The 15,713-nt window shown below is 43.8% G+C and overlaps 1 protein-coding gene across 1 annotated transcript in view; it reads left to right on the top strand.

Moving 5' to 3' along the window:
* The window catches only part of LOC126335007 (centrosomal protein of 162 kDa-like), a 214,895-nt gene that overhangs the window by 159,873 nt on the left and 39,309 nt on the right, over positions 1-15,713 (top strand). Inside the window, exons 9-10 of the mRNA XM_049997837.1 lie at positions 10,265-10,519; positions 14,573-14,776. Of these exons, the coding sequence (XP_049853794.1) occupies positions 10,265-10,519; positions 14,573-14,776 (459 nt within the window). The remainder of the gene's footprint in view (positions 1-10,264; positions 10,520-14,572; positions 14,777-15,713) is intronic.

Genomic DNA, 15,713 nt, shown 5'->3' with positions numbered 1-15,713 from the left:
TGCAATAAATAACTGAACGTGTTACCGGACTTTATTTACACCCTGTATTTTGGGGCACACCACAACCCTGTCTCACTCCCATCTCGATCACTGCTTTGTTTTCATGCTCTTTGACTCTTGTAACTGCCATCTGATTTCTTGTAAGTTGTAGATGATTTTTTGCAGAATTGTTTGTGCTAGTCATCTACAGTAACTTATATTTTTCTACTTATAAAGTAAGCAACCATTCATCACATAAGATAGAAATTTTATGTAAGTCATCCTATAGTCACACGATGACGACCACACTTTCTCATACACTGCAGCTCATTAACAAAAAGATCCAGATTGTTGCTCACTTTATCCATTTGATCATTTATGTATAAACAGAACATGAGCATTCCTGTCACACTTTCCTGGGCACCCCTGATGATATCTTTGCCTATGATGAACAGTCGCCTTCGAGGACAATGTAGTGGGTTCTGTTACTTCAGAATTCTTCGAACCACTCATGTATCTGGAAACCTAAACTATATACTCAGACCGTTAGCAGTCTGCAGTTGGGCACTGGGTTACATGCTTTCTGGAAACCTAGGAATAAGGAATCTGCCTGTTGCCCTTCATATGTAGTTCACAAGATATTGTATTAAAAATAAAGATTCCAAGACTTACCAAGCGGGAAAGCGCCGGCAGACAGGCACATGAACAAAACACACAAACACACATACAAAATTACGAGCTTTCGCAACTGGCAGTTGCTTCGTCAGGAAGGAAGGAAGGAAGGAGAGGGAAAAATGAAAGGGTGTGGGTTTTAAGGGAGAGGGTAAGGAGTCATTCCAATCCCGGGAGCGGAAAGACTTCCCTTAGGGGAAAAAAAAGGACAGGTGTACACTCGCACACACACACACATATCCATCCGCACATACACAGACACAAGCAGACATATTTAAAGGCAAAGAGTTAAGGGCAGAGATGTCAGTCGAGGCGGAAGTACAGAGGCAAAGAAGTTGTTGAAAGACAGGTGTGGTATGAGCGGCGACAACTTGAAATTAGCGGAGGTTGAGGCCTGGCGGATATCGAGAAGAGAGGATATACTGAAGGGCGAGTTCCCATCTCCGGAGTTCGGATAGGTTGGTGTTGGTGGGAAGTATCCAGATGACTCGGACGGTGTAACACTGTGCCAAGATGTGCTGGCCGTGCATCAAGGCATGTTTAGCCACAGGGTGATCCTCATTACCAACAAACACTGTCTGCCTGTGTCCATTCATGCGAATGGACAGTTTGTTGCTGGTCATTCCCACATAGAAAGCATCACAGTGCAGGCAGGTCAGTTGGTAGATCACATGGGTGCTTTCACATGTGGCTCTCCCTTTGATTGTGTACACCTTCCGGGTTACAGGACTGGAGTAGGTGGTGGTGGGAGGGTGCATAGGACAGGTTTTACACCGGGGGCGGTTGCAAGGGTAGGAGCCAGAGGGTAGGGGAGGTGGTTTGGGGATTTCATAGGGATGAACCAAGAGGTTACGAAGGTTAGGTGGACGGCGGAAAGACACTCTTGGTGGAGTGGGGAGGATTTCATGAAGGATGGATCTCATTTCGGGGCAGGATTTTAGGAAGTCGTATCCCTGCTGGAGAGCCACATTCAAGGTCTGATCCAGTCCCGGGAAGTATTCTGTTACAAGTGGGGCACTTTTGGGGTTCTTCTGTGAGAGGTTCTGGGTTTGAGGGGATGAGGAAGTGGCTCTGGTTATCTGCTTCTGTACCAGGTTGGGAGGGTAGTTGCGGGATGCGAAAGCTGTTTTCAGGTTGTTGGTGTAATGGTCGAGGGATTCAGGACTGGAGCAGATTCGTTTGCCACGAAGGCCTAGGCTGTAGGGAAGGGACCGTTTGATATGGAATGGGTGGCAGCTGTCATAATGGAGGTACTGTTGCTTGTTGGTGGGTTTGATGTGGACGGATGTGTGCAGCTGGCCATTGGACAGATGGAGGTCAACATCTAGGAAAGTGGCATGGGATTTGGAGTAGGACCAGGTGAATCTGATGGAACCAAAGGAGTTGAGGTTGGAGAGGAAATTCTGGAGTTGTTCTTCACTGTGAGTCCAGATCATGAAGATGTCATCAATAAATCTGTACCAAACTTTGGGTTGGCAGGCTTGGGTAACCAAGAAGGCTTCCTCTAAGCGACCCATAAATAGGTTGGCATACGAGGGGGCCATCCTGGTACCCATGGCTGTTCCCTTTAATTGTTGGTATGTCTGGCCTTCAAAAGTGAAGAAGTTGTGGGTCAGGATGAAGCTGGCTAAGGTGACGAGGAAAGAGGTTTTAGGTAGGGTGGCAGGTGATCGGCGTGAAAGGAAGTGCTCCATTGCAGCGAGGCCCTGGACGTGCGGGATATTTGTGTATAGGGAAGTAGCATCAATGGTTACCAGGATGGTTTCTGGGGGTAACAGACTGGGTACGGATTCCAGGCGTTCGAGAAAGTGGTTGGTGTCTTTGATGAAGGATGGGAGACTGCATGTAATGGGTTGAAGGTGTTGATCTACGTAGGCAGAGATACGTTCTGTGGGGGCTTGGTACCCAGCTACAATGGGGCGGCCAGGATGTTTGGGTTTGTGAATTTTAGGAAGTAGGTAGAAGGTAGGAGTGCGAGGTGACGGTGGGGTGAGGAGTTTGATGGAGTCAGGTGAAAGGTTTTGTAGGGGGCCTAAGGTTCTGAGGATTCCTTGAAGCTCCGCCTGGACATCAGGAATGGGATTACTTCGGCAAACTTTGTACGTAGAGTTGTCTGAAAGCTGACGCAGTCCCTCAGCCACATACTCCCGACGATCAACTACCAAGGTCGTGGAACCCTTGTCAGCCGGAAGAATGATGATGGATCGGTCAGCTTTCAGATCACGGATAGCCTGGGATTCGGCTGTGGTGATGTTGGGAGTAGGATTAAGGTTTTTCAAGAAAGATTGAGAGGCACGGCTGGAAGTGAGAAATTCCTGGAAGGTTTGGAGAGGGTGATTTTGGGGAATAGGAGGTGGGTCCCGCTGTGATGGAGGACGGAACTGTTGCAGGCAGGGTTCAATTTGGATAGTGTCTTGGGGAGTTGGATCATTAGGAGTGGGATCAGGATTGTTTTTCTTCGTGGCAAAGTGATATTTCCAGCAGAGACTACGAGTGTAGGACAGTAAATCCTTGACAAGGGCAGTTTGGTTGAACCTGGGAGTGGGGCTGAAGGTGAGGCCTTTGGATAGGACAGAGGTTTCGGATTGGGAGAGGGGTTTGGAGGAAAGGTTAACTACTGAATTGGGGTGTTGTGGTTCCAGATTGTGTTGACTAGAATTTTGAGGTGTTGGGGGGAGTGGAGCTGGAAGTGGGAGATTGAGTAGATGGGAGAGACTGGGTCTGTGTGCAATGAGAGGGGGTTGAGGTTTGTTGGAAAGGTTGTGGAGGGTGAGTGAGTTGCCTTTCCGGAGGTGGGAAACCAGGAGATTGGATAGTTTTTTGAGGTGGAGGGTGGCATGTTGTTCTAATTTGCGGTTGGCCTGTAGGAGGATGCTATGTACAGCCGGTGTGGATGCGGGAGAGGAAAGATTGAGGACTTTGATTTGGGATAGGAGTTGACGGGTGTGTTCATTGGCCGAGTCGATGTATAGGTGAAGGATTAGGCGGGTGAGGGCTATGGATTGTGCTGTTTGGAACTGGTATAAGGACTGATGGAAAGAAGGATTGCAGCCAGAGATGGGAACTTTAAGTGTGAGGCCTTTGGGAGTAATGCCAAATGTCAGACAAGCCTGAGTAAATAAAATATGGGAGCGTAATCTGGCTAGGGTGAAGGCATGTTTGTGGAGGGAATGTAAATAAAATTTAATGGGGTCATTGTAGGGATGTTGTGAGGTTGACATGGTATTGGTAGGTGGAAAGGGTAATATGAGGTTAAAGTGAAAGTAAAGAGAGATTTATATAGGGAGAGATAAAGGTGTGAAAAAAGTCGAAAAAGTGTTGGTTTGAGATGAGCTATGTTGATCATGTGCTGAACTTAGGTTGGTGAACAACAATGGGTGCAAAGGTTGGGTAGTTATGTTGTCTCCAGATCACGTTAAAGGGTGGGGAAATTCAAGAAAATTTCGAGAAATTCAAGAAAATTTCGACAAAAAAATTTTTTCGAAAAAAGTTTCGAAGAAATAATTTGCGAAAAATTAAAATTCGAAAAAAAATTTTTGAATAAAATCTCGAAGAATATGTGTGTAAATGTATTCAAAGGACTGGTTATGTACTGGCAGGTTATGATAATGAGGCTAACAATTGTTTGATGAAGAAATAATAACGTGTAAACCTGTGGGAAGCTGCTAGAAAATGATCGGTTTTGTGGGAAAAAACGGGAATGGAAATAAAACGAAAGTTGTTGGAAAAAAACTGAGATGGTTGTGTAATGGGTGAAAGGAACTGAAGCTGTGAAATAGTATTCACGAGTTTACACGAAATGTTTGTAAACTTGGAACAATGGATTTTATAGCAGCGGTTATGTTGAAAGCGTTGAAAATTTTAGGTTATGGTTTGGAAGTAAATTACGTATTATTGAGTATAATTAGGCAGGATAAAATGTATGGTAGATTACGGAAAAATGGAAGATGAATACAAAGTGGAACTTCTTGTACAAACGAAAAGAGAAAGTAAGACGATAGAGAAGATTTCGAAATGTAACAGAGACAATAACAAACGTAATTGTTGGGTTCAAATTAATGACGATGTAAATAAAACAGAAAGAAACTTCCACATGGGAAAAATATATTAAAAATAAAGATTCCAAGACTTACCAAGCGGGAAAGCGCCGGCAGACAGGCACATGAACAAAACACACAAACACACATACAAAATTACGAGCTTTCGCAACTGGCAGTTGCTTCGTCAGGAAGGAAGGAAGGAAGGAGAGGGAAAAATGAAAGGGTGTGGGTTTTAAGGGAGAGGGTAAGGAGTCATTCCAATCCCGGGAGCGGAAAGACTTCCCTTAGGGGAAAAAAAAGGACAGGTGTACACTCGCACACACACACACATATCCATCCGCACATACACAGACACAAGCAGACATATTTAAAGATAAGAGTTAAGGGCAGAGATGTCAGTCGAGGCGGAAGTACAGAGGCAAAGAAGTTGTTGAAAGACAGGTGTGGTATGAGCGGCGGCAACTTGAAATTAGCGGAGGTTGAGGCCTGGCGGATATCGAGAAGAGAGGATATACTGAAGGGCGAGTTCCCATCTCCGGAGTTCGGATAGGTTGGTGTTGGTGGGAAGTATCCAGATGACTCGGACGGTGTAACACTGTGCCAAGATGTGCTGGCTGTGCATCAAGGCATGTTTAGCCACAGGGTGATCCTCATTACCAACAAACACTGTCTGCCTGTGTCCATTCATGCGAATGGACAGTTTGTTGCTGGTCATTCCCACATAGAAAGCATCACAGTGCAGGCAGGTCAGTTGGTAGATCACATGGGTGCTTTCACATGTGGCTCTCCCTTTGATTGTGTACACCTTCCGGGTTACAGGACTGGAGTAGGTGGTGGTGGGAGGGTGCATAGGACAGGTTTTACACCGGGGGCGGTTGCAAGGGTAGGAGCCAGAGGGTAGGGGAGGTGGTTTGGGGATTTCATAGGGATGAACCAAGAGGTTACGAAGGTTAGGTGGACGGCGGAAAGACACTCTTGGTGGAGTGGGGAGGATTTCATGAAGGATGGATCTCATTTCGGGGCAGGATTTTAGGAAGTCGTATCCCTGCTGGAGAGCCACATTCAAGGTCTGATCCAGTCCCGGGAAGTATTCTGTTACAAGTGGGGCACTTTTGGGGTTCTTCTGTGAGAGGTTCTGGGTTTGAGGGGATGAGGAAGTTCTCACTTCCAGCCTTGCCTCTCAATCTTTCTTGAAAAACCTTAATCCTACTCCCAACATCACCACAGCCGAATCCCAGGCTATCCGTGATCTGAAAGCTGACCGATCCATCATCATTCTTCCGGCTGACAAGGGTTCCACGACTGTGGTACTTGATCGTCGGGAGTATGTGGCTGAGGGACTGCGTCAGCTTTCAGACAACTCTACGTACAAAGTTTGCCGAAGTAATCCCATTCCTGATGTCCAGGCGGAGCTTCAAGGAATCCTCAGAACCTTAGGCCCCCTACAAAACTTTTCACCTGACTCCATCAAACTCCTCACCCCACCGTCACCTCGCACTCCTACCTTCTACCTACTTCCTAAAATTCACAAACCCAAACATCCTGGCCGCCCCATTGTAGCTGGGTACCAAGCCCCCACAGAACGTATCTCTGCCCACGTAGATCAACACCTTCAACCCATTACATGCAGTCTCCCATCCTTCATCAAAGACACCAACCACTTTCTCGAACGCCTGGAATCCGTACCCAGTCTGTTACCCCCAGAAACCATCCTGGTAACCATTGATGCCACTTCCCTATACACAAATATCCCGCACGTCCAGGGCCTCGCTGCAATGGAGCACTTCCTTTCACGCCGATCACCTGCCACCCTACCTAAAACCTCTTTCCTCGTCACCTTAGCCAGCTTCATCCTGACCCACAACTTCTTCACTTTTGAAGGCCAGACATACCAACAATTAAAGGGAACAGCCATGGGTACCAGGATGGCCCCCTCGTATGCCAACCTATTTATGGGTCGCTTAGAGGAAGCCTTCTTGGTTACCCAAGCCTGCCAACCCAAAGTTTGGTACAGATTTATTGATGACATCTTCATGATCTGGACTCACAGTGAAGAACAACTCCAGAATTTCCTCTCCAACCTCAACTCCTTTGGTTCCATCAGATTCACCTGGTCCTACTCCAAATCCCATGCCACTTTCCTAGATGTTGACCTCCATCTGTCCAATGGCCAGCTGCACACATCCGTCCACATCAAACCCACCAACAAGCAACAGTACCTCCATTATGACAGCTGCCACCCATTCCATATCAAACGGTCCCTTCCCTACAGCCTAGGCCTTCGTGGCAAACGAATCTGCTCCAGTCCTGAATCCCTCGACCATTACACCAACAACCTGAAAACAGCTTTCGCATCCCGCAACTACCCTCCCAACCTGGTACAGAAGCAGATAACCAGAGCCACTTCCTCATCCCCTCAAACCCAGAACCTCTCACAGAAGAACCCCAAAAGTGCCCCACTTGTAACAGAATACTTCCCGGGACTGGATCAGACCTTGAATGTGGCTCTCCAGCAGGGATACGACTTCCTAAAATCCTGCCCCGAAATGAGATCCATCCTTCATGAAATCCTCCCCACTCCACCAAGAGTGTCTTTCCGCCGTCCACCTAACCTTCGTAACCTCTTGGTTCATCCCTACGAAATCCCCAAACCACCTCCCCTACCCTCTGGCTCCTACCCTTGCAACCGCCCCCGGTGTAAAACCTGTCCTATGCACCCTCCCACCACCACCTACTCCAGTCCTGTAACCCGGAAGGTGTACACAATCAAAGGGAGAGCCACATGTGAAAGCACCCATGTGATCTACCAACTGACCTGCCTGCACTGTGATGCTTTCTATGTGGGAATGACCAGCAACAAACTGTCCATTCGCATGAATGGACACAGGCAGACAGTGTTTGTTGGTAATGAGGATCACCCTGTGGCTAAACATGCCTTGATGCACGGCCAGCACATCTTGGCACAGTGTTACACCGTCCGAGTCATCTGGATACTTCCCACCAACACCAACCTATCCGAACTCCGGAGATGGGAACTCGCCCTTCAGTATATCCTCTCTTCTCGATATCCGCCAGGCCTCAACCTCCGCTAATTTCAAGTTGTCGCCGCTCATACCTCACCTGTCTTTCAACAACTTCTTTGCCTCTGTACTTCCGCCTCGACTGACATCTCTGCCCTTAACTCTTTGCCTTTAAATATGTCTGCTTGTGTCTGTGTATGTGCGGATGGATATGTGTGTGTGTGTGTGTGCGAGTGTACACCTGTCCTTTTTTTTCCCCTAAGGGAAGTCTTTCCGCTCCCGGGATTGGAATGACTCCTTACCCTCTCCCTTAAAACCCACACCCTTTCATTTTTCCCTCTCCTTCCTTCCTTCCTTCCTGACGAAGCAACTGCCAGTTGCGAAAGCTCGTAATTTTGTATGTGTGTTTGTGTGTTTTGTTCATGTGCCTGTCTGCCGGCGCTTTCCCGCTTGGTAAGTCTTGGAATCTTTATTTTTAATATATTTTTCCCATGTGGAAGTTTCTTTCTGTTTTATTTACATCGTCACAAGATATTGTGTGAGAAAAGAGCAAGCAGAGTTTTGCAAGAGCGATTCTTTCTAAATATGTACTGTGATTTGTGGACAGAAACTTTTCTGTCTCAAGGAAATTTTTATCTTTGAACTTAGATATGCTCAATAATTCTGCAGCAAACCAATTTTAAGGAAATTGCTTTGTAATTTTGCAAGTTCTTGGTGATTAATTGGAACTGAGTTTCATATCTAGCAGCATTTTTCTTGATGATGAGATCTCTTATCATTTTTAAACAGGAGTACAGAATAGCTTAGAACATACATCAACACTTCATTGTTGTAGATGGTATTCAGATATACAGCACTGTGATAGTACCTTGTAATATGAAGGGAAAAGTTGTGAAGGTAACTACAAGCAGACAGAAATTTGTGGTGATAGAACTTATATAACAGGAAACACATTAGGAAGGCAATACAAGAAGGAAGTTGTAAGAATGAAGTACTAATACAATTGATTAATCTGAAATTTCCAAAGGTTTTTGATGTTGTACCTCATAAGCAGTCTCTAATCAAATTGTGTCCATATGTAATATTGTCTCAGTTGTGTGACTGGATTCATGATTTATTGTCAGGGCGGTCACAGTTTGTAGTATTTGGTGGAAAATCATCTTGTAAAACTGAAGTAATATCCGGCGTACCCCAAGGAAGTGTTATAGGCCCTCTATTGTTCCTGATCTATATTAACGACATAGTAATGCCTGGCTCTCCCCTAGTAAGTATTATAGGCCATGTACTGTTTCTAATCTATAAATTATTTAGGAGACAATCTGAGCAGCTGTCTTAGATTGTTTGCAGACGATGCTGCCATTTATCCAACAAAGTCGTGAAATGATCAAAACTAATTGCAAAATGGGTTAGACATGAAGTCTATGTGGGCCAAAAAGTGGCAACCGACCCTAAATTATGAAAAATGTGAGGTTATCCACATGGGTAGTAAAAGCAATCTCTTAATTTTCAGTTACATGATAAATCATACAAATCTGAAGGCTGTCAGTTCAACTAAATACCTAGGAAATAAAATTATGAACAACTTAAATTGGAACAATCACTTAGGTAATATTGTGAGAAAGGCAAACCAAAGATTGTGATTTAGTGGAATACTTAGATGATGCAACAGGTCTACTAATGAGATTGCCTGCACTATGCTTTTCCACCCTCTTTTGGAGTATTGTTGCGCAGAGTGGGGTGCGCATCAAATAGTATTGACAGAGGACATCAAAAAAGTCCAAAGAAGGGCAGCTTGTTTTGTACTGTCATGAAACGGGGGCAGAGTGCCACAGGTATAATATGCAGATTGGGGTAGCAGTCATGAAAACAAAGGTGTTTTTTCACCATGGCAAGATCTTTTCACGAAGTTTCAATCTCTAATGTTCCCTGCTGAATGCAAAAATATTTTGTTGGTGCCCACCTGCATAGGCTGAAATGACCATTATAATAAAATAAGAGAAATCAGAGCTCACACAGAAGGATATAAGTGTTTGTTTTTTAGAGTGGGATGGTAGAGAAAAAGTGGTTTGATGTACCCTCTAGGCACTTGAGTGTGAATTTCAGAGTAATGGTGTAGCTGTAAATCTACCAGAGAAACAGTATGTAGCATTGAGGGATTATGGATAGTGCCTTGTTCCTGAGGACAGAAATAACACGTTCTGTCCAGGAATAATGATATGAGTGCAGGACAAAAATAACAAGTTCTGTCCAGGACTAATTATATGAGTGCAGGACAAAAAGTGGAACGAAAGGCAAAATGTATCTGAATAAATCATGAATAAGTTTCATTGCTTCGATCATTAAAACTGAATCATAGTTTTACTGCATCAAAGTGGGATTGTGTCTATTACATATAGATTTATAAAGGGAGAATTTGTTATTTTACTGATAGAAGTGTGATAAGTTATATATAAAAAGACTGTGACACTTTTGAAATTGATATTCAGTGTGACTCAGTAAACTAATAATAATAATAATAATAATAATAATGTAACACTGATATTTCTTACACAGGATTCATCTCGTATAGAAGAACTGGAACGTGAGTCACGTTCTTTACGGCGAGAACTGGCACTGGCCCAGGAAGAGGCAAAGAAAGTGCAGGCAGCCGCAGAGCGGGAGAGGACGGAGGCGGCTCTGCAGAGAAATGCCCTGGAGGCGAGTGTGGGAGAGCTGAGCGAGGCCCTCAGCAAGGAGCGAGCACGTGCCAATGCCGTCGAGAGGGACTCCCGCAACCAAGCGGCCCAGCTGCAGGACATGACACGCCAGGTGAGCTGAGCCGCTCTGCTAATCGGTTTAGCTGTACTGATGCAGTACTTCCAGTTGCTGCTTCTACTTGGCTGAAGAAAACACACACACACACACACACACACACACACACACACACACACACACACACACACACCATTTCACAGACAACTGCTATTGGCTTTGTGTCAGTGTACTTCCCAGTGGAAGGTAAATACTTACATTTTTCAATAAATATTGGTTGTTAGGTTCAAAAACGGTATTTTTGGACAGTTTATATTACATTCACGTTTTCATAGAGGGTGGAGAAAAATTTTGTCTCAAAATTTTAACCCTGGATAGCTGATGCCAGAAGGAACCAAAATTACTAATGTTGTGTAGGTCAACAATGCGCCATTTTTAAACTACGGAAACTTGGCACCATGCACTCCGATTGGCCACAGGATTTACCTGTTGGCAGATGCTCTGGACAGCGCATGACCATGATTGCTTTGCCTGCCAAATATCGTAGTGTATCCAAGGTGGACCGCATGCTCCGTGGTAGCGCGCCAGTCTTCCACTCTGGGGGCCTGGGGGCGAATCCACCAGGGTTCTGACACATCCACTGTAGTGTCATGGTAAGACGTACCGGGAACAAACCCATCAACAGCGGTTAGTCTGTGTACAGAAAGTCTTTTTCGAATTGTGTCGGTCCTGAAAAGGGCCCTTTTTGTAGCTAGGACACTGTTTACTTAAAGCAGATGCTCAAACTGGCGACCCTCTGACGTGACACAAGCTTGGTAACGTCAAATGGTGTTTTGCCGAACTCTTTCAAAGATTCCTGGCATTGCCCTGATGTGATTGGCACCATGTTGAATGCGCTCCATTAATTCGTCTTCATTTCTAGCTGGTTCATGTCCAGGTGGGTGAACTAGAACCTTGGAGAATCCCCACAGGAAAAAGTCCGGTGGTGTGAGGTCAGGTAATCATGGGGGCCATGTCCATCGAGTACCTCCGCCAATTACTCGGTCATCGAAGAGTTCATTTAAATATCCACGCACAGCAAGACTGTTATGTGCGGATGCCCTATCATACGGCAGCCACGTGTGTAGCCGCAAGTCCAGGGGAACATCTTCCAGCAGGCCGGGTAGAGTTTCTTATGAAAAGTGAAGGTAATTTGCCTCAGTAAGTCGAGGAGGTAGACAGACTGGCCCAATCAGATGGTCACTCACAATGCCTGCCCAAATGTTGAGCAAGAATCGTTCCTGGTGTCTGTGGACATACGTAACGTGAAGATTTCCTCTTGCAGAATAATGAATGTTTCAAGTGTTGTAAAGGCCATCCCGATGGACAGTGCGCTCGTTGGTTAACAACACAGTGACGGGGAAGACGGGATCTCGTGCAACGTGTAGCAGAAACCACCAGCAAAATCCTAGCCTGTGTTCGTAGTCTGCCACAGGATTTAGGTCTTGGACAGGGTGGAAAGAAAATGGATGCTGGCCCTCATCCCTCAAAACCTCCCAGACTAACCGATGAGTGACCTTCTTGTTGTGTCCAACTGCTCAAATACTTGTCGTAGGTGCTTCCTCAAAGTGCTCGAAAACATTCTCTTCAGATATAGCATCCCTTAGTTTTCGAGGTCTTCTACCATCACCATTGTATCCCTCTAATGAGCCTGTTTCACCAAGTCGGTGGTGAATTGCTGTAAATGTTTGCAGGTGTGGGTGGCGTCTTGCAAGGTACCGTTCCTCCTACAACTGTTGAGCTTCATGCGCATTACTGTCAGCTAGTCCATAAACAAAAACCATATCTCTGTTCTTCAAATGAAAACTGTGCCACCAGGCATGCTGCATGCCTAAATTGCAGGTGACGTGTGTGTCTCTGAAGTGAAGCTTACGTGTGAATGCCTGTGATGTGAGGTGGAGACAAACAGCAAGACCTATTCGACATGTGTGTGTATCACATCTGGGCAGTGACGGGGCGAGGGATGTTTGTATGTGTGAGCCAACAACCATAGCGCTGCCCGCCAACCAACAAACGGCAATAGGGCCATCCCACGGCCAATCAGAGCACGTAGTGCCAAGTTTCCATAATTTAAAAATGGTGTGTTGTCGATGTATACAGCATTAATAATTTTGGTTCCTACTGGCATCAGCTATTCGGGGTTAAAATATTGTGACACAATTTTTCTCCATCCTGTAGAGTACTGCACATATTTTATCAGGTATACAAATACACCTTTCCTCTTCAGAGAATACACAAACTGCCTCAGTCTTCTTATAAGGTTATTAATCTTTTTTTATCAATTTATGTGGAAAACAGACTTTAGCTATTGTCTCGGAACCATCAACAGGCTTGTCAGATGTATATAGGTGTTAAGGTTAAAAGTGTCAACTACTAAAACAAGTCATTGAAGGTACATCACCTCAAAAAAACTTTCCATAACCATTAAACTTTGGTTCATACAGAGAAGGCAGTGCATCACTGATTGCATAACCACAATTCTACCTATTTGCAGGTCTCTGTCTCCTTTGGAAAATCCTGTTGACAAAAATAAGATGCGTGAACTGAAAGATCTTTTTATCCCCAAAATTCTTAGTTTACTCATTGAGGATTCAAATGAGACATGTTTTAATATGCGAGTTACAGCAAACATATTTTGGAGCAGATGAGGACACACATTGTGAGACAATAAACAAGATCATTTCAAACATTAATTTGAAACTGGAAAAAACCCTTCTTACCAGCTGCCAACAAACTTGAGCACTAATAAAAACAAGAAGTGACACAGAATTTAGCTTTTGCTGGAAGGGCTCCTTCATCCAGCAGAAGAGAAGAAAATCCCATAGGAAATTATACACTTGACCTATGTGCCCATAGCATGTGTTTCTTTACTTTCTTGTTACCTTTAAGTTGAAATAAGACATTTTGTTGTGGAGAAAGTGATTGACTTTTTTAATTTCACAGTTTTTTTTACAGAGGATTACTTGGTGACTAACCAACACTGCTTTTAATTCATATGAAATGTAATTCTATTCCTTTTTTATGTTCTGTTGTAGATGTAGGCTTGACAAAGTAAAATAGATATTCATTTCTTTTCTAGTTCTGTTTAAGACCACTGGTGACTGATAATGTGTAATGATATAAACATTTTCTGTAAATATGTGATGGAAAATATAAAATGTACAATTAAGTTGAATTTTTTCATTTATAGTTGATTATAATACCAATAATTTTGGTTCAGTTATTCATCATTTGTATTTGCAGCTCCTTGTGTTGACTGTGTTTGCAGTTAAAATTGTAGGATGTGAGGTCCACCAGTTATGCAAAACACCATTTTTTTCTCAGTACCCAAACATGTTTCAGCACCAATATGCCATCATCAGTGGGTTCCCATTTTATTTATTCTGTAATGTGAACATTTTTGTTAAATGGTTACAAAATTATGTCGATGTTTAGTTCAAACAATTGTTCGTTTCTTTTTGTTAATACCTTTACACTTGGTGTGCATGAAGTTTCCGGATCACTTGTGTATTATTTACTACAGGTAACTTGTCATCTGCAACCAAACAATGTTGATGAGAAAATTTTACTGGGAGTTAACCTAGCATATAGAATGTAATTTGGTAAGTCGCAATGTTTTTGCGCTTATATTCATTTTTATTACATTTTCGTGTGGCTAGGCCTTTTATTCTACGCATGATGGTGAGGTTACAGAATAAATAAAATGGAAACCACTGATTATGGCACAGTGGTACTGAAACATGTTTGCAGCACAGTGGTGCTGAGCAAAAATGGTGTATTGTGTAATTGGCGGACCTAACATCCTACAATTTTCATTCAGTTACTAATTAAAACATTTGTATGCTATCTTGCCTATCCTTAGGCCTTTGCGGTGATTTAGAGATTGGTTTTGAACTGACTTCTAGTAATAACATTAGCTTCTCACTTGTAGTAAAATGCCAAGTTTCACAGGCCGGTTTCTTGCAAGTGTTTTATTGAACACTGAGCCCATCTTATGTGTCGTTCTCTATTAACAACTTTGCAGGCAGTGCCCTTTGGTTCATGAAGTCAGTGCCATCATTTTTTCTACAGGTGCACGAGCTGGAGCATATCCTAAAAAGGAACCCTGTGGCAGCACAGGAGGCAGGCATTCTGCCAAAAGGTTCTCCAGAATTCTCGCCACGCGTTAAACACCTGGAAAACAGACTCCAGCAGCTTGAACAACAGCTTAACGAGAGGGAGCAGCAGCACAGAGCTGCAATAGCAGATGCCGAGAAGCAGCGTCAGGAACTGAAGGTACTCTTGACTTCCACTGCCTTTCATGGAAAAATTATTTTTCTACTGGGCTTACTCTGCATGATTCTCATATCACAATATCATTGAAGTGAAAAATAGCCTCCCTGAAGAGGCCAGCTTTGTTGAATTACAGCAGTCTTCATTTAGTTCTGACTGTGTTCACTTCATTTGCAAATAAGTTGTCAGCTTGTGAGTAAAAAAACTGAAGTAGGTTGGAAGCTGTACACTAAAAGTAGATTTGTATTTTGTGCTCCAATGTAATAGGTTCTCTATTAGGGCAGCATTATACTCGCAGACCAGTCTTCCTGCAGATAAGTAAACCAAATACTGAAAGTACGGGCACACCCAAAATTTATCCGTGGCAGTTTTAAGAGGTTTTCTCTGTGGTGCTTTAGGATCCTGTCACATATGGCATAGGTTCAGTTTTCATATTGAAATTGTTTCTGTCCAGTATTAAATTCTGTTAATCAGTTACATTTTAGCCTTTTCACCCCTCTTGAGAGCATTCGCAGAAAACCAAATCCTACTTCTCTCTCTCTCACACACACACACACACACACACACACACACACACACACACACACACACACACACACACACACTTCAAATTATTGGTGTTAAAAAATCTTATTAGTAGCTTTAATGAAGTCATCTTATGTCTTTTCTGTATTATCCATCTTACCAAATGCTGTTGCAACAAAGAATGCGACTTTCTGGCTGCTGAAAGAATGATAGAGTTCAGTTCTTACTGACTCATTGTGCATGTTAATGCTTCAGTGGTAGCACAATATTCATAGTGGTTTCATTCCAATCCCTGCTAAACTTTTTTTCCAAACAAAATGACAGAGTAAGAGAGAGAGAGAGAGGGGGGGGGGGGGGGGGGGAATTAATCTGCTGCAGATAGATACTGTTTACCAACTGAAAAAGGTGCTGAACA

Source organism: Schistocerca gregaria, chromosome 2, assembly GCF_023897955.1.
Source record: "Schistocerca gregaria isolate iqSchGreg1 chromosome 2, iqSchGreg1.2, whole genome shotgun sequence".
Taxonomy (NCBI): domain Eukaryota; kingdom Metazoa; phylum Arthropoda; class Insecta; order Orthoptera; family Acrididae; genus Schistocerca; species Schistocerca gregaria.
Note: the sequence above shows the minus strand (reverse complement) of the source record. Positions and strands in the feature narration are given on the sequence as shown.